The following is a 21,806-nucleotide window of genomic DNA, read 5'->3' on the forward strand; positions in this document are numbered from 1 at the left end:
TCACAAACTAGCATTGTACAGTTCACATTCCATCCCATTTCATCCAGGAAGGGATTTATTAACTAAATGATTTGCACTGGTAGTTGGGTTAACAGCTGTATAATTAAAATTAATTTTGAATTTAGATAGTTGTCTGGAAAATGCATAGACAAAAGAACCACTCTTGAATGTTTTGTGAATAAAGGCAGATGTATAAGGGACTAAGAAAAGCACTCAGATATTCCATGTATCAAGGACAACTTCCTTGCATCAGAAAACATGATGAATCATGGTTTACTTGTTCATAAACTGCTAAAGGGATGATTCATTATCCAACCATACCATATCTAATGTTGAACTTTAATGCTCTTACCTTTTAATAAAAAGGAACAAAAAGTAACAATAGAAGTAAAGTGCAACAGCAGCAGTGTATTGCGGCCTAATTAAAATGCTACCACAAGAAGAGGAAGTGGGGTTTACAGACCATGCATTAGGCATGCCCATTTAAAGGAGAGAGTTTTAGCATTTGAGAGAATCCAATGGAAAGTATAAATATACCTATACATAAAAGATGCTCCTTTTTTGAAAGGGTTTGGTTTTGAATGCTTAGCATTAAAGGAAAAGTGCAATATATTTCAAGTTATCTTTATTGCTTCGACGTATTTACATGGTTGCTCCTCCACATTTTTGTTATAATAAACAGAGATTTGTTGATTACAATTTGAGGGTGCTACTGGGGGAGTCAATTGTTTATGGTCAGTCAGCTGACTCATAGACTTGCTGTGTGAGAAGTAGTAGTTAGAAACTACCACTGTAAAACAGGAAGCAAAGCCTATGTGTAATTAGAAAATATGGTTGCTCTTATGTACATATATAGTTAAATATTATACATAAAAACATTAACCCACATTGACACCATGGTCTTTTGTACATCCATATGAAAACTGAGTAAAGGTAAGCAGGTTACCTTTAAAGTGCAATTAAAGTCACGGAATCAGCATCCAGTGCAGTAGACACTGTACTAATAGCTACCATTTTCATAGCTTCACCTTTACTTTCTTGTTATAGCAGTTAAAGTGTGTACATATGATTGTGTGGCCCAATAGGTACCAAAGTTTGACCAGGCTGTTCAGTGCTCTAACTGACCTGGTCAGACACACCTTCTCCCTTCTACTGCAGTACAAGTGTTTGTGAGGACACAATTGTACTGCGCTATATATGTTCCTGTCTTTTATATGGTGGTAATATTCTATGTATGCTAATAACGGTATAATAGTGTTCAGAATTCCTAGTAAGGTGCTAAGACTGTTAATTATTGTTAAAAATGTATTCCAGGCAGATATTAAACACACAAAATCGATGCAGCTTTGTACTCAATAATTGCATGTAGTTCAGGTCTCGTGCTGCGTGCAGATGTGCTGACAAAGAATGCTGAAATGAGTAGAGAGCAGATTTAACTGAGAAATTGTGCAAAGTAAAAAAATCAGCGCAATCGATGATTGAAATATAAGATCACTGAGCTGCTATACCAAAACTTTTTCACTAAAAAGTAGGTAATATTACTAACAAATGGGGGTACAGCGCTAACGTGAATAAGTGCTAAAAAGTGTTGAGTGCTGATAAAGTGCCTACCATGTAAATATCAATGCCAAAAAAAAAATAAACAAAGTGGCAGATGCTTAATAATGTGCCTAAAAATATTTTGGCAGTACTGACAATATTGATATATCAAATGATGAAACCAATAAAATAATCCACACATAAAATAAAATCTAAAATTAAATACAGTGCAAATCACTCAGTGCAAGTGAAGAAAGTGTATACCAGGAGTGAAAATAAAATAGTATTATTATGACAAGTCCATTCAATAAATCAAATGTGCAAAATCAGCAAGATAAGGTGCTTGTCAGATGCTTCCACGCTCAGTGCTCAAGTGTCCACCACCACAACTTATAAAAGAGGGGGGGGAAAAAGCGCCAGTGGAGTGCAGTTTAAAAGAAGTTTTATTAAAAAAAAAGGAACAGGTTATGGTGACTCGGTACTGGACTCGCTTCTGTGCAGTCACTGTGGTGCCCTCCGTGGTGTTGTCAGGTAGCTCGGTGCCTGCTCTGGGTCCTGCTGCGGTCCAATCGTCCGGGGTCTCTAAGGCGACTTCCGGGTCGGATCGGCATAGGAGATGTAGAGCGCTGTGGAGGCTTCGTCCGGCTGCGTCTGACGTCATCGGGAGGAGGTGGGGCCGAGGTGTATGCAGGTCACTTATACCCTACATAATTCATGCCCATCAAGAACTCCACCTGAGTGCGCATGCCCGCCAGCGGCATGTTGCGCATGCTCCGAAACATGTAGTGATGCCCGGATACGCCCACTAAAGCCCAGACTTCCCGTGACTTCAGACATAGCCGGACGAAGCCTCCACAGCGCTCTACATCTCCTATGCCGATCCGACCCGGAAGTCGCCTGAGAGACCCCGGACTTCTCCCGGACGATTGGACCGCACCAGGACCCAGAGCAGGCACCGAGCTACCTGACAACACCACGGAGGGCACCACAGTGACTGCACAGAAGTGAGTCCAGTACCGAGTCACCATAACCTGTTCCTTTTTTTTAAATAAAACTTCTTTTAAACTGCACTCCACTGGCGCTTTTTCCCCCCTCTCTTTTATGGTTAACATTGAGCTGCTTCGCTCACCCGGAGAGCAGCCCGGAGTGCAGTCCACCCTCCCCCTCCCCCTCTACCTACAGAACAGTGGATTGTCCACACCCGGATTCCCCCTCCCTCCTCATAACCGAGGTCAGCCCAATACTCTCAGCTTCCAGGCACCTGAACCTTATTTATCCCACACTCCCCCCCCCCCCCCCAAGGATGCTCCAGCTAACAGCTTTTTAAAGTACCAGTGCCTTGTCTGACCCCAGCTTGACTATTTGCCTTTACTAGCAGCCACAAAAGAGAGTAGCACCCCTTGTGAGCGCTTTAAGACCTACTTTCTTTTACTACCACAATTTATGGATAGCCTCTCACCTTCCCCCAGGTTCAATAAGCAGTAAATAATCCCGATGGCTGTGATCCTTGTGGGGATTTCATTGATGCACTACTCCATCCCACGGATTGAATAAGCAGTAAATGATCCCAATGGCAGTGATCCTTGTGGGGATATCAATAAAGCACTACTCCATTTATGGCCAAGTAACTCCCGGTGAGCATGTAAAGAAAGCAACAGGAGATCTAATGCTCTCTGGTATAGTACCTCCAGTTCACGGACGAGTGTGATGGACTAAGCACCTTATCTTGCTGATTTTGCACATTTGATTTATTGAATGGACTTGTCATAATAATACTATTTTATTTTCACTCCTGGTATGCACTTTCTTCACTTGCACTGAGTGATTTGCACTATATTTAATTTTAGATTTAATTTTATTTATGGATTATTTTATTGTTTTCATCATTTGATATATCAATATTGTCAGTACTGACAAAATATTTTTAGGCACCTTATTAAGCACATGCCACTTTATGTTTATTTTTTTTGGCATTGATATTTACATGGTAGGCACTTTATCAGCACTCAACACTTTTTTAGCACTTATTCACCTTAGCGCTGTACCCCCATTTGTTAGTATTAACTGAGAAATTGTCTCCTCAGCCTGCTGCTTATGCACTGTCCAACAATTAGGTAAGTGTCAGCAGTGTGCTCCCCTAGGAGGAATAGATATGTCCTGAAGGAATGTGGCTGTGTAAATATCAGGACCAAATGGACATACAGTAAATGTGAATACTGTGGCAGGTAAAATATTTCCCTTGTATACCTTGTGTAATTCATCTATGTATCACTCTGTTGCCTAGAGTTCAGCTATAAATTCTATGTATGTCACAGCATGCAAATTGGTTTTAATACATCCTTTTAATGACATTAACATTCTGAACTATTTTAATGTTTATTATTCAACAGCTGACTCCACTGGTACCCATTCTTTATATACTGCATACAAGGATTATGAAATTATGTTTCATGTGTCTACAATGCTACCATATACACCAAACAACAAGCAACAGGTAAGATGCAGTTTATCTGAATTATTGGAGCAATGATGGTTTATTTTTCCCTTAGCTACATTCATCCAAGTAATAGTTTGATAAAGGGATGTAACTGTTTCCTTTTACTTACGGTAGAACTTTATTTGGTAGCAAAGCTACTTGCATAATACTGAGCTCTTTGAATTAATGTTCCATATGAAATTTTTATTAAATGTTTTGTTTCTCTTTCATTCATTGACGGACACAGCTCCTGATCTTCATAACCATTAGGTAATACTGCCCCCTACAGGAGTAGGACACCACACAGAAAAAAAATCTGGCTACGCCTATGGGTAGTCCCAGGGGGTATATTCCCTCTCTGCTATAGGTTTGTTTTCTGCCTAGTCAGGAGTAAGAACCTAGTTCCTTGCTGGGATCTCTGGTCCTGGCAATTTTTTTCTTTTTAGATAGAACTTTTTTTCTCCTGGTTTTTCCAGTGAGATCTACAATCAACTGCCTGTCTGGACGACGGGCTGGATAATCTAGATCCAGTGGTCACCCCAGTCTGGCCAGCGAGCACGCGCAGACCTCAGCTTTGTGCTAGGTTTGGCTGCAACATAGCTCCACTTGACAGGGGCTGGCTTGTGAGTTAAACGCTGTATGAGGTCGCATACGACCAAGTCTTGGCCCGAGTGACAGCGGGACCCAATCAAACACAGCTGGACTCAAATGAAGGTGTAGAACCATCTCAAGGATGATCAGAAGAAATGGAAAGCACCTGAGTAAAATATATGAGTGTCACAGCAAAGGGTCTGAATACTTAGGACCATGTGATATTTCAGTTTTTCTTTTTTAATAAATCTGCAACAATGTCAACAATTCTGTGTTTTTCTGTCAGTATGGGGTGCTATGTGTACATTCATGAGGAAGAAGAATGAACTTAAATGATTTTAGCAAATGGCTGCAATATAACAAAGAGTGAAAAATTTAAGGGGGTCTGAATACTTTTCGTACCCACTGTATATTGGTCCCTGTAATATGTATACAGTAAGGTATATATCCTCCAGGTAGTAGTTGTACTCTCTTGTAGTATATAGTGTTCCCTGTAATATGTATAAAGACTATATACACATTACAGGGAACACTATATACTACAAGAGAGTACAACTACTACCTGGAGGATATATACCTTACTATATACATATTACAGGGACCAATATATAGTAAGGTATATCCTCCAGGACAGGTAGTTGTCTCTTGTGTCGATCATGGAGAGAGTTAAAAAAAGAAAGAAAATCAAGCAGCCTGGCAGCTGGGCTGGCTGCCTTACCTTTCACAACGGCTGCACATGGGAGGAGGTGGGTGGAGGCGGAGCCAGTCTTCTAGGCACGGAGAGCAGAGGAGGACGAGCCGACGAGGAGGATCCTCCTCCTCCGCTGTGCATCATGGGTCTGCTCTCAGAATGTCACTGGTTGCTAGAGGCCATTCGGGCTGGCCTTAGCAACCAGTGTCTGTGCAGTGCAGACTCGAGCCACAGCCACCGGCGGACAACAACGGGGGGCCCGGCGGACAATGGGGGGGCCCTAGACCACCAGGTAAACTAAGTAATTTGGATTCTGGAGGACACTAATTGCCACCATCCATGCGTGTGAGGCCCCTTGGCAAGTGGGGCCCCCGGGCAACCGCCGGGCATGCCCATTGGAAAAGACGGCCCTGCATTCGCACGATGGTGGCATCCCTGCATCAGGGGTAATTTCTTGCCTCTAGCGACATCAAGGATGCTTACCTTCGCATTCCAATATGTGTGCCGGTCCCCAGCGCTTCCTCCGCTTTGTCGTAGGAGAGGAGCATTATTAGTTTGTTGCGTTACCCTTTGGTCTCGCCTCTGCTCCACAAAAGTGTTAGCCCTAGTGCTAGCTTGGATACGCATGAAAGAAGAAAATGGTTGCACACCACCACAGAATTTAATGAAGAAAAGTTCTTTTATTCACATAAGTGGTACAAGTGGTAGTGAATAAGCACGTAGCAGTCGTGTAAAAAGTGTCTACTGTCCTACCCTGCTGTACCTTGTACTAATGTGAATAAAGGAACTTTTCTTCGTTGGATTCTGTGTGCGAGCATTTTCTTCTTTCATGCCTCTCCTGGTGGCGAGCCGAGGCTCAGCACCCACCTTGAATCGTGGACTTTGACTAACCTGAGCAGTGTTATCTCTCTTCATTGTCTAGCTTGGTTACGTCAATAGGGAATCGCGGTACTGGACTACTTGGACCACCTACTTTTGCGAGCGGCGTCTCCTCCTGCTCTGGTGGACAACCTGTAAATCACCATAGAAGCTCTGCTGGAGTTTGGCTGGATTTTGAATTTTCAGAAATCTGCTCTGTTTCCGTCCACAAAGCTGGACTATCTGGGTCTGACTCTGGACTCGGCCTTTGTCAGAGTGCTCCTTCCTCCAGACATTGCAGGCTGCAATTCTTCTTCTGCTGTCCATTAGATGGTCATCCCTCCGGACTTGAATGCGGGTGCTGGGCCTGATGGTGTCTACCTCTTGAGGCGTTTCTGTTTGCACAGTTCCATATGAGCTCCCTGCAAAGGGAGATTCTGGCCAAATGGGACAAGACTCCGCAGTGTCTGGACAATTGGATCCGGCTGAGCCAGGGAATAAAGGAGTCCCTGATATGGTGGCTTTGTTCTCCGGCACTTTGTCTGTGAAACTCTTTCCTCCCCTTGTATTGGACAGTGATCACCACGAATGCCAGCCTGTCCGGCTGGGTAGGCGTCCTCGGCAAACATTCTGCTCAGGGGATCTGGACACTGGAAGAGTCCAGACTATTCTGATCAATGTATTGGAACTCTGTTTGATCATACTATGTCTGGACCATTTGACAGATCGTCTTCAGGGGTGTCTAATGCGCATTCAATCGGACAATGCCAAGGCCGTGGCTTATTTCAATCACCAAAAGGCACAAGAAGTGTCCTGGCGGCTCTGAAGGTAGCCAGCATTCTAAGGTGGGCAGAATGGTTCGTTCCAGCTCTCTCCGCTGGGGTGGTCACATTCCCGGGGTGGAAAACTGTACTTTAGTACTCAGGCATTGGACCAAGCGTATTGGTCCCTTCATCCCGAGGTGTTTCATCAGTTGTATCTCTGGTGGAGCACCCCTGAAGTGGATCTGTTGGCGTCTCTGTTCAAAAGAACAGTGCAGAGGTTTGTGGCTCGGTCACGGTATCCTCTGGCAGATGCCACAGACTCGCTGGTGGCCCGTGGTGCCCGTATCGTCTGATTTATGCCTTCCCTCCTTTAAAGCTTCTGTCACGATTTCTACACAGGATTGAGGCAGAAGGGATTCCGGTCATCTTAGTGGTTTCCGGACTGGCCTCGCCAGACTTGGTACGCCGATCTGGTGCGGCTGACGTTCCCTGGAGGCATCCTCTCTGGAGGACCAATCCTCTATCCTGCTTTACAGTCGCTGGCTTTGATGGCTTGGCTGTTGAACGCTAGGTGCTGAAGGATAGAGGTTATATCTGAGTCGGTGCTTCCTACGCTGTTAAAAGATAGGAAATCTACTTCTAGAAAGATCTACCATCGTACGTGGAAGACGTGCATTGCATGGTGTGAGTCTCTTGGAGTTCATCCTCGCTCTTTCTCGGTGGCTCGGATCTTGACCTTTCTTCAACAGGGGTTGAACAAAAATGAACCTGGAGTACCATCAATTTGGTGCTTTTGGTCCTCCACAAGCCTCCCTTCGGGAGATTCTCTTGCTTACATTGTCTCTGATTTTCATTTGAATGAAGGCATTGTCGCCTTCCCTGTGTCCCAGGCCTAAACATCCCAAGGAAATTGCCTTACATGTGGTCTGGGCAGTTAGGGTGTACTTGGCAGCTACGGAGTCTTTTAGGAAGTCAGACTCACCATTTGTGCTCATGGATAGGCCTCGGAAAGGGTTGTCCGCTTCCTCTGTGACCATTTCCAGATGGATCTGACAGACGGGTATTCAGGCCCATTCCATCAGGGATCAGGTTCCTCCTTTCCTTGTCAAGGCGCACTCTACTCAGGCAGTTAGTGCTTCTTAGGCCTTCAGTCAGTGACGCAGGTTTGCAAGGCGGCCACCTGGTCGTCGGTGCACACTTACACAAAGTTTTATAAAGTGGATGTGTTGACATCTGCGGATGCTTCTTTTGGCTGCAAGGTTTTGCAGGCTGCTGTTTAGAGGACCTGATCCTCTTTGAGGGTGTATTGTTTTTTTTTCAGATGGGCTCCAGTTGTTTTGGTTGAGCTCCTGTAGCCTGGTTGGCTACTGTTTAGCCTTGGGAATTTTTTTGCTGTTCCCACACCATGTTTAAAGCGGTAGTATCCCGCTTTTTTGACACTTTTACCTACAGGTAAGCCTATAATAAGGCTTACTTGTAGGTACAAATAATATCTCCTAAACCGGCATGGTTCAGGAGATATTTACAGTGCATGCAGCCGCTCTCGCGAGCGGCGCATGCGCTCTGAAGGTCCGGGGGGACCTTCAATTAAGTTGCCGGGAGCTTGCCGGAAAAATCACTCCGGCGCGCATGCGCGGGAGTGACATCATCGCGGCTCCGGCCAATCATCGCGCCGGAGCCGTCTCTTCCGGCCAATCACCGCGCCGGAGCCGCCGAACCCGGAAGAGACGGCGAGGGATCATGGCAGCGCCCGCAGCGATGTCCGGGGGTCCGTGTCGGGGCTTCGTTCTAAGGTAAGTTACTAGCGATGCATACTAGCCCATTATGCCTTTGTCTTGCAGGTTTTTTTTTTTTTTTTTTTTTTTTTTTGTTCTAAGGGTTTACAACCGCTTTAACACTGCTTTGGGACGTCCCAATGGTTATGAAGATCAGGAGCGGTGTCCGACAATGAACGAAAGATAAAATGGGATTTTTGACTTACCGTAAAATCCATTTCTCTAATTTTCATTGACGGACACAGCACCCACCCCTCTGTGGAGTTATAGTTATTCTGACACTGCTTGTAACTCAACTGAATATCTATAGCAGAGAGAGAGTATACCCCCTGGGACTGCCCATAAACGTAGCCAGATTCTTTTTCTGCCTAGTGTCCTATTCCTGTAGGGGGCAGTATAACCCAATGGTTATGAAGAGCAGGAGCTGTGTCCATCAGTGAACATCAGAGAAATGGATTTTATGGTAAGTCAAAAATCCCTTTTTTTTTTCTTTTTTGTTAAAATTTGTTTCAGTATACCTTTTACCCCAGCCCTCAAATTTTCTACTCGCATTTTGCGAGTGGAAAATTATGTAGGGCGAGCTCTGGTCAGGGGAAGAGAGGAGAGGAAAGCCGGCCGAAGGATTGGATAATGTCAAAGCGGCGGATCATCCCGCTGTACCAGCTTTTATTGTAATTGCCGGGCGCTCGCCGACATATACATCCCGCCTCCTAGCCCGGCTTCTTTGATAGACAGAACACCTGGCCAACCAGGACGTGTTCTGTCTATCAAAGAAGCTGGGCTAGGAGGCGGGATGTGTATGTCGGCGAGTGCCCGGCAATTACAATTAAAGCTGGTACAGCGGGATGATCCGCCGCTCTGACATTATCCGGCCAGCAGTACTGATGGAGGGGGTAAGCCGATCATCTCTTTTTTTAGGCGAGCCGGTACAAGGGAGGGTGGATGGATGGCTGCCCTGGGCGTCTGTGTCATGGGAGGTGGAGGGGGCGCTGCCAGGAGTGTTTCTGTGACAGGAGAGAGTGGGGTGTGCTCTCTCTCTGTCTTCTCGCCGGGCTTCACACTGCTGTCAGTATAGCGGCTGCAGAAGGGGAAGAAGATTGTGGCTCAGGAATGACACTGGATGTCAGATCCGGACTATACAGAGTTTGTTACCCGCCCCCTTTCCACATTGCTTGCTTTGACTCGGAGGACAGGGGATAACAAACTCTGTATAGTTCGGATCTAACATCCAGTGTCCTTCTGCAGCCGCATCTCTCCCGCCAGCTGTCCGTGCAAAGGTTTAGAAATTAATTGTCTTCTCCTCCACTCCACCTCCACTCTGACTCTTTAAGGGGAGAAGAAGTCCCGATCTGATGTCTGCTATACTGACAGCAGGAATAGGCTTCTCTTATTCTCCTCCTCTGCTCCTCCTCCGCTCTGGCATATGAAGAGGAGGATCACAGAGCGATGTGCCGCGCTGTATCTGAGGTCTGCATGCTGGAGGAAAGGGAGAACTTCACTGGGGTACAAATCTTATCCTGTCACCTCCCAAAGTCCCATCTCAGCTCAATTCCCCCCCCCCCTCCTAGCACAACTCCCCCATCTCAGCACAATCCCCCCCCCTCCTAGCACAACCCCCCCATCTCAGCACAACCCCCCCCTCCTAGCACAACCCCTCCATCTCAGCACAATCCCCCCCCCTCCTAGCACAACCCCCCCATCTCAGCACAATCCCCCCCCCCTCCTAGCACAACCCCCCCATCTCAGCACAACCCCCCCCCCTCCTAGCACAACCCCTCCATCTCAGCACAATCCCCCCCCCTCCTAGCACAACCCCCCCATCTCAGCACAATCCCCCCCCCTCCTAGCACAACCCCCCCATCTCAGCACAATCCCCCCCCCCTCCTAGCACAACCCCCCCATCTCCGCACAATCCCCCCCCTCCTAGCACAACCCCCCGATCTCAGCACAACCCCCCCATCTCAGCACAATCCCCCCCTCCTAGCACAACCCCCCCATCTCAGCACAGTCCCCCCTCCTAGCACAACCCCCCCATCTCAGCACAACCCCCCCCATCTCAGCACAATCCCCCCCCCTAGCACAACCCCCCCATCTCAGCACAATCCCCCCCTCCTAGCACAACCCCCATCTCAGCACAACCCCCCAATCTCAGCACAACCCCCCCCCTCCTAGCACAACCCCCCCATCTCAGCACAATCCCCCCCCTCCTAGCACAACCCCCCCATCTCAGCACAACCCCCCCATCTCAGCACAATCCCCCCCTCCCTCCTAGCACAACCCCCCATCTCAGCACAATCCCCCCTCCCTCCTAGCACAACCCCCCCTTCTCAGCACAACCCCCCCCCCTAGCACAACCCCCCCATCTCAGCACAATCCCCCCAATAGCACAACCCCCCATCTCAGCACAGTCCCCCCCTCCTAGCACAACCCCCCCTTCTCAGCACAACCCCCCCCTAGCACAACCCCCCCATCTCAGCACAATCCCCCCCTCCCTCCTAGCACAACCCCCCATCTCAGCACAATCCCCCCTCCCTCCTAGCACAACCCCCCTTCTCAGCACTACCCCCCCCCTAGCACAACCCCCCCATCTCAGCACAATCCCCCTCCTAGCACAACCCCCCATCTCAGCACAGTCCCCCCCTCCTAGCACAACCCCCCCATCTCAGCACAGTCCCCCCCCTCCTAGCACAACCCCCATCTCAGCACAATCCCCCCCCCTCCCATATTGATCCCACCTAGAAGTAATCATCTTCTCCCCACCCCTCCTGCTACAAATTATCTTAATCCCCCCCCCCCCCCCCAAGGACAATCCCCCAAAAAGTATTTGTACTAGGAGGGGTGGGGAGAAGATGATTACTTCTAGGTGGGATCGATATGGGGGGAGGGGGGTTGTGCTGGGATGGGGAATTTGAGAGGTGACAATATAAGATTTCTTCTAGCAGGGGAATTGGGGGGGAGGGTGCTAGGAGGAGTAATTCGTGCTGGGGGGGGGTGAGGATTTGTGCCAGGAGTGGGGATTTGGGGATTGTCGTTGTAGAGATTATTGGAATGGGGTGGGGGGATGGATTTGTGCCAGAACAGGAAGTCTTGGGGCTGTTAAAAAGGGGTATTTGGGGGGGGAGGGGTTGTGCCAGTAGAAATAATGGGGTTTTTTTGTGCTAGGGGGGAAATTTTGATGGGGGGAGGATTTGACGGGTAGGATTTGTTCTAGGAGGTGAAATTTGGGGGGGGGTACTAGGAGGGTGATTTGGGGGTTTCAGACCCTTGATGGGCACTGATTAGGCTGCACTGATGGGCACTGAAAACTTTATTAATATTTATTTTTGTAACTTCTGCATTAATGCAAAAACATTTAACAGTGTCATTTTATGAGATAATTTATGAGGGCGTGTTTAGGGGCGGGATTAGGGCTGGGGCAGGGTAGGAGTTGGGTGGGGCAACTGGTGGCGAGTAACCCTTAAGGCCTGTCTAGTAGCTCAGGACTTTAAATTTTGAGCCCTGTTTTACCCAATGATGGCTTAAATTTTTTTTTGAGGGTTACTGTGCTGTCATTGAAAGTTCAACTGGGGGCTCCAAGTCCCTGCCTCCAAATCCTGTGTTATAATAAAAGCAGACATAGCATGATGAGAAATTCTTAGTCAGCAAGTGAAAGACGCAATGTTATATATAAACCATTCACAGTGTGAAAGAATGCAGGCTGTGACCCCTTTTGAGCCTATTAAAGAGCACAGAATGTTTAGCAAGTGCAACAATCAGTTCAATAATTTGTCACTGGACTAAATGAGCCATAGGTACCAGCATTTGAAAAAAAATTAAGAGTAACACCTTGTACAGCTGGTTGGTGTCAGCATCATGCATTTATAATCTCCCCAGTCTGTGTCTGGCCAGCAATAAACCCCAGTAGGTGTCAGGGCCAGTAATGGCAACCCCAGCATTGATAACCCCAAGCATCATAACATTTAACAGAGCATCAGCAGTATTTTTCTGCAGTACATGCTAATAATTGACATACATTTTGGCTTTGTTCATAAGAAAATATCCACATGAGCATCAACAACACGTGAACAGGATGGACTAAACAAGCTGCATCAAGAAGTGAAACAATTTGGAAAGCAGAGCAGTGGGATTCCATAGGAATAAAAAAAAAAAAAAAAACAGCTTTTTATATCTACTTGTTGGCTTCTTCCACAATTTAACTAATATGCTAGGCAACCAGGGTCTGCAAAAAACCTCTTGCAAACCAGTTCTCTGACCCTCTAAATTTAAAGAAATACTTTCCCGTAAATAACCTGAGTTTGGTTCGTCTGGTGACAGTCTGTCAACTTCTTTCCAATCCAATGCCTCAAGCTCTTCCACCACTTCCCCCATGACCCAGAACATATAATTGTTCCTCTTTTAGCCCAGGGCATATTAGTTTGCTGGGTTGGCCAGTTCTGAGCCCCAGCAGCTTACTTGAACTATAAAGAAAGTATCAGGACCTGCGGGATTACTATGTGGACCGCACAAACAAGTCACCTATCCTATTGCCTAATATTACCTAATATTAAGGGATATGCAAGTGGCTTAATGTGTATCTGCAAAGCCAAAACTTTCATTTCCAATCTGAATACAGTAGGAAGTGATTTAACACAATGTTTTTTTTTTTTAATCATCTGTATCCCTTTGGAGGCTTTGGGCTGTGTGTGCCGTGTGTATACAAGAGGGAAAAAAAGAATCTAGATCAATTAGCTATATGACCACTGACCGGTAAAGTAAATAACATTGATTATCTTGTTACTATGGCATCTGTAAGGGGAGGGGGGGAACATGAAGTTAGTGTATTGAAAGCAGAAAAAATAGCCAAGCATTAGGATTTGAGCAGCTTTGACAAGGGCCAAATTGTAATGACTAGACGACTGGGCCAGAGCATCTCCAAATTTGCAGCTCTTGTAGGATGTTCCCAGTCTGCAGTGGTGAGGACCTACCAAAATTGGTCCAATAAAGGAAAACCAGTGACAGGGTCACAACAGGATCATGGGCTGCCAAGGCTCAATGATACACGCGAGGAGCATTGGCTGGCCTATGTAGCCATATCTAATGGAAGAGCTACTTTAGGACAAATGGATAAAAAAGTTTGTTGGTTCCAGATAGAAAGGTGTCTGAACACACAATGCATTTGCCTATGGGGCTGCATAGACAGACTGGTCAGGGTGTCCATGCTGGCCTGTGTCCACAGACAAAAGCATCTACAATGGGCAAGTAAGCATCAGAACTTCACCACAGAGCAATGGAAGAAGTTGTCTAAGGTGTTGGCTTGGCCTCCCTCTGAATTCTCCACATCTCAATCCATTTGCGCATGTGTGGGATGTACTGTAAAAGTAATGGAAACAAGATATACTCGTGCCCAGATCCCAATAGCTTGTACATGCATATAATCTACCAGGTGCTAAAGAGGTGTGACCACATTAACTCTAAAAATGCTGGATAAAAGTAGTCCCTCTTTAACCAGTCCTACTACTTTAGTGTTAATATGGTTGCACCCCTTTAGCGCCTGGTAGATTATATGCATGTGCAAGCTATTGGGACCTGAGCACAGGTATATATTCTCAAAACCTTCATTGAGAGTTGTCTTAAATGTGGAGCCTCAGAAAACAATATGAATGAATATGTGTATGTGTGTGTGTGTATGTGTGTGTGTGTATGTGTGTGTGTGTGTGTATGTATATATATATATATATATATATATATATATATATATATATATATACAGGGCTTTTTTCAGCGGGAACGCGGGGGAACGCAGTTCCGGCACCTCCAGAACTGAATGACTGTAATGGCAAGGGATGCTGGGTGTGCTGGAGGGTCTGTTGATGCTGGCTAACAGGCTATCTATTGTTGCTGGAGGGGATCTATTTTTGCGGAGGATGAGGGTCTATAGTTGCTGGGGAGGTCTTCTGTTGCTCATGGGGGATGTATTGTTACTGGGGTGGGTCTTATGTTGCTGGTGGGTCAGTTGTTGCTGGGAGGGATTTATTGTTGAGGGAGAGGTCTTTGCCACTTGCTGCTGGAGGGTCTATTGATGCTGGCTACTAGGTAATCTAGTATTGCTGGAGGGCATCTATTTGCGCAGAGGATCTGTTGCTGGGGAAGTCTGTTGTTGGTGGGGTATCTATTGTTGCTGGGGTGGGTCTTATGTTGCAGGGCATCAATCATTGCTGGGAGGGATCTACTGTTGAGGGAGGGGTCTAATGTTACTGGCTGTTGGAAGTCCATTGTTGCAGGGGTGGATCTATTGTCACTGGGGTGTCCATTGTTGCTAGATCTATTATATTGCCTTTCTTGTTATTGTTAATTCTCTAAAAGGGGTGGTACTGGGAGGTGGGTAAGAGGTGAAACCAAGGAACGGTATTCGGAGGTGGGTAGGGGACGGAGTCAAGGGGTCACTCAGAAGGGAGGAGTTCCTGCACCTATTCTCTGAGAAAAAAAAGCCCTGTATATATGTATGTGTGTATATGTGTATATATATATATATATATATATATATATATATATATATATTAAAAAATCCTGTAGAGAACATCTGGAAATGCTGATTGTGCACAAATAGTGATTTTTTTTTTTTTGCCTTGGATTGCAGTGTGCCTGATTGCTTAATGCAGGGGTGCACTACACACCCACAGTGCAGAGTTCAGCCTTCTTTCACAGTTGCTTACCTCTGCATCCCCTATCTACGTTTAACTTTAACACCTCTTCAGCTCTGACCTTTGCATGCAAGCCCCCTTCCACTGCCTCCTTAAGAGCTCCATCACCCACATCTTACTTGTGTTGCTGTATTAAGCTGATCACCCAGCTGACTCTAGTACCTCTTTGAACACTGTAGGTGGACTTTACCCCTCTCACTTGCAGGGAGATCATCCAGTAGGGTGGTGAAATCTACAGGAAATCGGAGCGGGGAGGCCACTTTGGCGGCATATCCGATTCAGGATTTTAGGTCTGCTGAACAGAAGAGGATCCCTCACCAGCTTTACTTGTCCACAGCTCGGAGGGACTTATTGAGGGTTGCACATAGACGGAAGGAAGAAAACGGTATACAATTAGAGCTAAGGAGGGTAACGCATCCTATGGCCAGCTCTGTTTTGACTTGTCATACCTTTGCTGCTCCCACAGCCCTCCTGGTGCTAGTGGAAGACTGTTTTTACTCACCGATGCATTGTGTCCTCCGTCCTTCTCTCCTCTTCCACATCCTCCCCTCCTTCTTCAATAGCTACACTATTGTTTGCTATACTCCACCCGGAATCATGGACTATTCAGAGGAACCCTCACACTACTATTAGCACACAAGTGGCTTTTTTTCAGTCTGATTGTAAGACTATCCCTTATTCAGAGGCTCTATACTTGTATTGAAATGGACTGTCATTCTTCCAGCAAACTGATCAGGGGTTAGCAGCACCTTGTCTGAAGATCATCTGTCTTCACACTGCATGGCATCCAACTATCTAATCAGTTAGCGGTCCCCCCCTTGATGTTCTCACCATCCCTTTCCTCCCCTTTTCCATGTAGCTCGAGCTCCCAGGGGCTTGCTTATTGAGAGACCCCTAGTACCTATAATATAGTCAATATACAGCGTTTTGCCATGGGTATCCTTCCATATGCAAGAGACACCTGGCACTGGCCATGTATACTTCACATTTTGTTTTTGTATGTCTTGTCCACCGTTTTTTTTTTTTGGATGTAATTTATATTTTTAGGTGCAGCTATTGAAACACCTCATGTGTGATTGCATTGCCACTAATTAAGTCATCCTGTTCCTTACATATCCCTGTCTCTTAATAATTTTGCCAGCTTCATAGCTACTTTTACCCGTGTCTATGCTGGGTATTTTTTGTATAAATACAATATAATCCCGGTTAAGAAAAAAAAAAGTAAGCCAAAAACTGTGACTTTTCTAACAATAGCTTAGGAAATCAAAAGGAAATTTCAAACTACAAAATGTATTGACAGTTTGTAGCTTGTAAGAGGTTAATGCTAAGAAAAAGAAACACGTTATCTATGTTTGAAAAATGAAACTGAATTATGAACATGATTTGCGGTGTATACGCATAAGTAATATGGTGTAAATGTAACATTTAAAGTAGATCAAAAGCTAAAATTTATATTTTCACATTTTTATAGAATAGGGAAAGGGTTATAACCCTTATCAGGATTTTTTTTTTTTTATTGCTGTCTGTGTTTCACTGAGATTCCCCTCACTTCCTATCCTGATGATATAACAGGAAGAGAAAGGAAATTTCTCCAAAGCAAGGTGAAATTGGCTTTTAGATTGTTGAACCCAACAGAGGTATCCCCATTGGAAATTTTCCTCTTGCCTTTTGTAAAAAAAATATTTTTTTCTCCCTTGTGTAAAGTATAAGCTAGTAAAATTTTGAATAAAAAATTCTTAGGAAAAGTTGTTCAAATTTCATTTAAAAGTAGTTCAAGATTTTGTTTGTGTCCTAACATTCAATTTAGAATCGAATGGACTTCACTGAACGAAAACTGCATACAGTGTTAATTTTGCACATTTTAGAAAAACTTTCCATCCAGCTCTTTTGATTTTTTTTTTCCCCATCACTGCAGTCAAAAATGAATGTCCGTTTTACACCACTAATGAATAGAAAAATAAACAAACGTTCTTACAACTAAAAATGTCAAACAAAATTCTACTAGTGTATATCCAACTTAAAGCGGTAGTAAGGTCTGTAATAAAGGAAAAAAATGGATCCCTCAGCAGATTTAAGTCCTAATGTACTAGTATAACATAAATACTAGTACATTAGGACAGACTTACCTTCAAACTGAACCCTTCAGCTCTGCACTCATATGGCTTTCCCTGGGCCCCAGTGGCTTTCATCTTCACCTGGTCTTCCTTCCGGATTTCGTACCCTCAGCCGCTTGATAGGCTAAGCAGAGGTGACGTCACTCCCGAGCATGAGCGTGGGAGACCTATCGCTGCAGCATGCAGAGTGGTGCTAAAATGTGGTCTGAGCTGCGCATGTGCAGCTCAAAACACATTACCTGCTGACAGCTGTCAGTTGTCAGTTTTTGAGATTTTCACTTTACTAGCACTTTACAGTATCTCACAAAAGTGAGTACACCCCTTATCTTTTTGTAAATATTTTATTAAATCTTTTCATGTGACAACACTGAAGAAATAACACTTTGCTACAATTTAAAGTAGTGAGTGTACAGCTTGTATAACAGTGTAAATTTGATGTCCCCTCAAAATAACTCAACACACAGCCATTAAGGTCTAAAGCGCTGGTAACAAAAGTGAGTACACCCCTAAGTGAAAATGTCCAAATTGGGCCCAATTAGCCATTTTCCCTGCCCTGTGTCATGTGACTTGTTAGTGTTACAAAGTCTCAGGTGTGAATGGGGAGCAGGTGTGTTAAATTTGGTGTTATCACTCTCACTCTCATACTGGTCACTGGAAATTCAACATGGCACCTAATGGCAAAGAACTCTGAGGATCTGAAAAAAAGAATTGTTGCTCTACATAAAGATGGCCTAGGCTATAAGAAGATTACCAAGACCCTGAAACTGAGCTGCAGCACGGTGGCCAGGACCATACAGCAGTTTAACGGGACAGGTTCCACTCAGAAAAGGCCTCGCCATGGTCGACCAAAGAAGTTGAGTGCACGTGGTCAGCTTCATATCCAGAGGTTGTCTTTGGGAAATAGACATATGAGTGCTGCCAGCATTGCTGCAGAGGTTGAAGGGGTGGGGGGTCAGCCTGTCAGTGCTCAGACCATACGCCGCACACTGCATCTAATTGGTCTGCATGGCTGTCGTCCCAGAAGAAAACCTCTTCTAAAGATGATGCACAAGAAATCCCGCAAACTGAAGACAAGCAGACTAAGGACATGATTACTGGAACCATGTCCTGTGGTCTGATGAGACCAAGATAAACTTATTTGGTTCATTTGGTGTCAAGCGTGTGTGGCGGCAACCAGGGGAGGAGTACAAAGACAAGTGTGTATTGCCTACAGTCAAGCATGATGGTGAGAGCGTCATAGTCAGGGGCTACATTAGTGGTGCCGGCACTTGGGAGCTACAGTTCATTGAGGGAACCATAAATGCCAACATGTACTGTGACATACTGAAGCAGAGCATGATCCCCTCCCTTCGGAGACCGGGCCGCAGGGCAGTATTCCAACAGAACGACTCCAAACACACTTTTCAGATGACCACTGCCTTGCTAAAGAAGCTGAGGGTAAAGGTGATGGACTGGCCAAGCAGGTCTCCAGACCTAAACCCTATTGAGCATATATGGGGCAAACAGAAGGTGGAGGAGCACAAGGTCTCTAACATCCACCAACTCTATGATATCGTCATGGAGGAGTTGAAATAGGACTCCAGTGGCAACCTGTGAAGCTCTGGTGAACTCTATGCCCAAGAGGGTTAAGACAGTGCTGGTAAATAATGGTGATCACACAAAATATTGACACTTGGGACATTTTCACTTAGGAGTGTACTCACTTTTGTTGCCAGCGGGTAGACAATAATGGCTGTGTTTTGTTATTTTGAGGGGACAGCAAAATTACACTGTTATACAAGCTGAACACTCACTACTGTACATTGTAGCAAAGTGTTGTCGCATGAAAAGATATAAAATATTTATAAAAATGTGAGGGGTGTATTCACTTTTGATAGATACTGTATGTAAACCCTCACCTTGTAAAACAACCAATTCAGTTTCAAATCTAAATGAAAGGTAAAATACTTGTTTTATACATATAAAAAACATTACAAATATCCCCCCCCTTTTATTTTCTTTTTTTTTTTTTAAATAAGTGAACACATTCACAATCTCTGAGCTGCAGATGGAGCCCAGAGAGCTAAGGGAGTAGATCTGATCTTCCCAGTGACTGGCTGTGCAGGTGGGGAGTATGTTAGGACAAGTCTGATCATTGGAGCAGAGCAGGCTGAGCTCTCAGCAAAGGGAGTGAACTGACCAGGCTGTGCTCTCATGTCTAATGTGGTCAGTTTTTGATAGGAAGCAGAGAGACTGGCAGGAACACCAGGAATTTCACACAAAGCAAGTAATACAAAGACAACAGGACACTTTTTCTTACAAGCACTAGGTAGAGCAGGCATATCTCAGGAATATGAAATGTTGGGTTTACTTATAATTTTTTTTTTTTTTTTTTTTTTTTTTTTTAGCATTTATCAACATAAACTCTTTACTTTCGGTGATATCTCTAGTGCGCTTAAATCAAATCTATATTTTTATTTAATAAATCACTACATGTTTTTAGAATGGTGCACAACAAAGATTGCCATTATTGACCACTACAAGGCTTGTTCATAATGAAAAAACAGCAATGTGTAGAATACCCATACTGATTTTGTTTCCTTTTGGTTAAGAGCAAATTAATGACACGTTAAATATACTTGATTAACAGTACCACATGGGTTCCTTATTTGAAGACAACAGTAGAGATAAAAATACTGACACAAGCTGAGCAAGAGATGAAATGTCCATGGTGTGCAAATTGAAGCCCTAAAGTATTAAGTGTAGACAAATGGCAAAAAAAACACAATAGATATATACCATGCCTATGTGAACAGACTTACCTGCCAAAGCATTTGTTTTCCTATTTAGACTGTTTCCTAATTCTGATGGCCCTGGCAGAGCCATAATCTAACCATTTTCTATTCTCCACCTAAGTGGAAGCAATGGAGCTTGGTTAGGATGTTGAAGAAACAACAGTTCACTGGTGAGGCCATCTCCACTCTTAAGTACCATATAATATTATTACCATTCTGTATTCTCACCCATATTTTTTTTTTTTTTTTTACTTCCTTTGTCCTTGTCCATAGATTTCTGTCTTTGTAGGTCCTGTAAAACTATGCAACTGCAAGAGCTGGAAGGAGGGATGCTTTAATCTACTAGAGCAGTGATAGTGAACCTTGGTATCCCAGATGTTTTGGAACTACATTTCCCATGATGCTCATGCACTCTGCAGTGTAGTTGAGCATCATGGGAAACGTAGTTCCAAAACTTCTGGGGTGCCAAGGTTCGCCATCACTTTACTAGAGGGTTTAGGTTGCCCCACAGAGTGAGATGGGTCAGAAGTAGCAGAGCAAGGCGGTGGGGTGTAGTTGGAGTCTAAATCTGCCCACCTGAGGCAGCCCTAATGATAAGGAGTTAAAGGGAAGTGTTGGGGTAAGTGGTCACTCAGCACACAGGTAGTATCCTCAAAGGGAAGAAGTTTACTCTGCTGGATACTGCCTCCCTGTATGCTAAAACAGACTGCTCTGAAGCCAAAATTTAAAGATAATCTTCCAAGCAAGAAAAGAGAAACTGGTGGATTGTTACTGCATGAGATATTTTAATGTTGTCAACGAAAAGAACACTAATTTAGTTGACTAAAATATGACTAAAACGCAAATCAGATGAATAAAAACGACTAACACTAAAATGGCATTTTAGTCAAAGGACTAGGACTAAATCGAAATTTGACGTCAAAATTTACAGTGGTCATATATCCCAACGGTTAAATCTGTGTCTGTAGTGCATGTTCAGACCTAAAGGGATATTAAAGGCAAGTTTTTTTAAATAACAAACATGTTATACTTATCTGCTCTGTGCAGTGGTTTTGCACAGATCAGCCCAGATCCTCCTCCTCTTCTTTGTCCCCAATCGGAGCTTCTGGCCCCTCCCTCCTTCCAAGTGATCCCAAAGCAAGCAGCTTGCTGTGGGGGCACCCAAGCAGGCTCACTCCTGAGCCACTGCTCTGTGTATCCATTCAGACACAGAGCCGCGGTTTGTCCCTGCTCCCTCTCTTTTCATTGGCCACTGGCTGTGGAGCCCATGGTATGTATGTGAGCGGCCAAGGCTCTTGTGCACATCGCTGGATTGCGATGGGGCTGAGGTAAGCATTGGAGGGGGGGGGGGGCTTCTGCACAGAGAAGGTTCACTACCTTCATGCATAGAATGCATAAAGGTAAAAACCTTGATCCTTTAGAACCACTTTAATACTGTATTTAATAGAAACATTAAGATTTTTACTCCAGCAGTATATAATGAGTTTGGAAATTCTAGAGAAATGCTTAAATAATGCATTACTATTTAACTAAACCCATTCGAT

The 21,806-nt window shown here is 44.8% G+C and overlaps 1 protein-coding gene across 5 annotated transcripts in view; it reads left to right on the plus strand.

Moving 5' to 3' along the window:
* The window catches only part of SIPA1L1 (signal induced proliferation associated 1 like 1), a 469,532-nt gene that overhangs the window by 300,450 nt on the left and 147,276 nt on the right, over positions 1–21,806 (plus strand). For all 5 annotated transcript variants that reach the window (XM_082275708.1, XM_082275709.1, XM_082275712.1 and 2 more), the window contains exon 6: positions 3,930–4,033. In XM_082275708.1, the coding sequence (XP_082131834.1) occupies positions 3,930–4,033 (104 nt within the window). The remainder of the gene's footprint in view (positions 1–3,929; positions 4,034–21,806) is intronic.

This window comes from Pelophylax lessonae, assembly GCF_965119305.1.
Source record: "Pelophylax lessonae genome assembly, chromosome: 13".
NCBI lineage: Eukaryota > Metazoa > Chordata > Amphibia > Anura > Ranidae > Pelophylax > Pelophylax lessonae.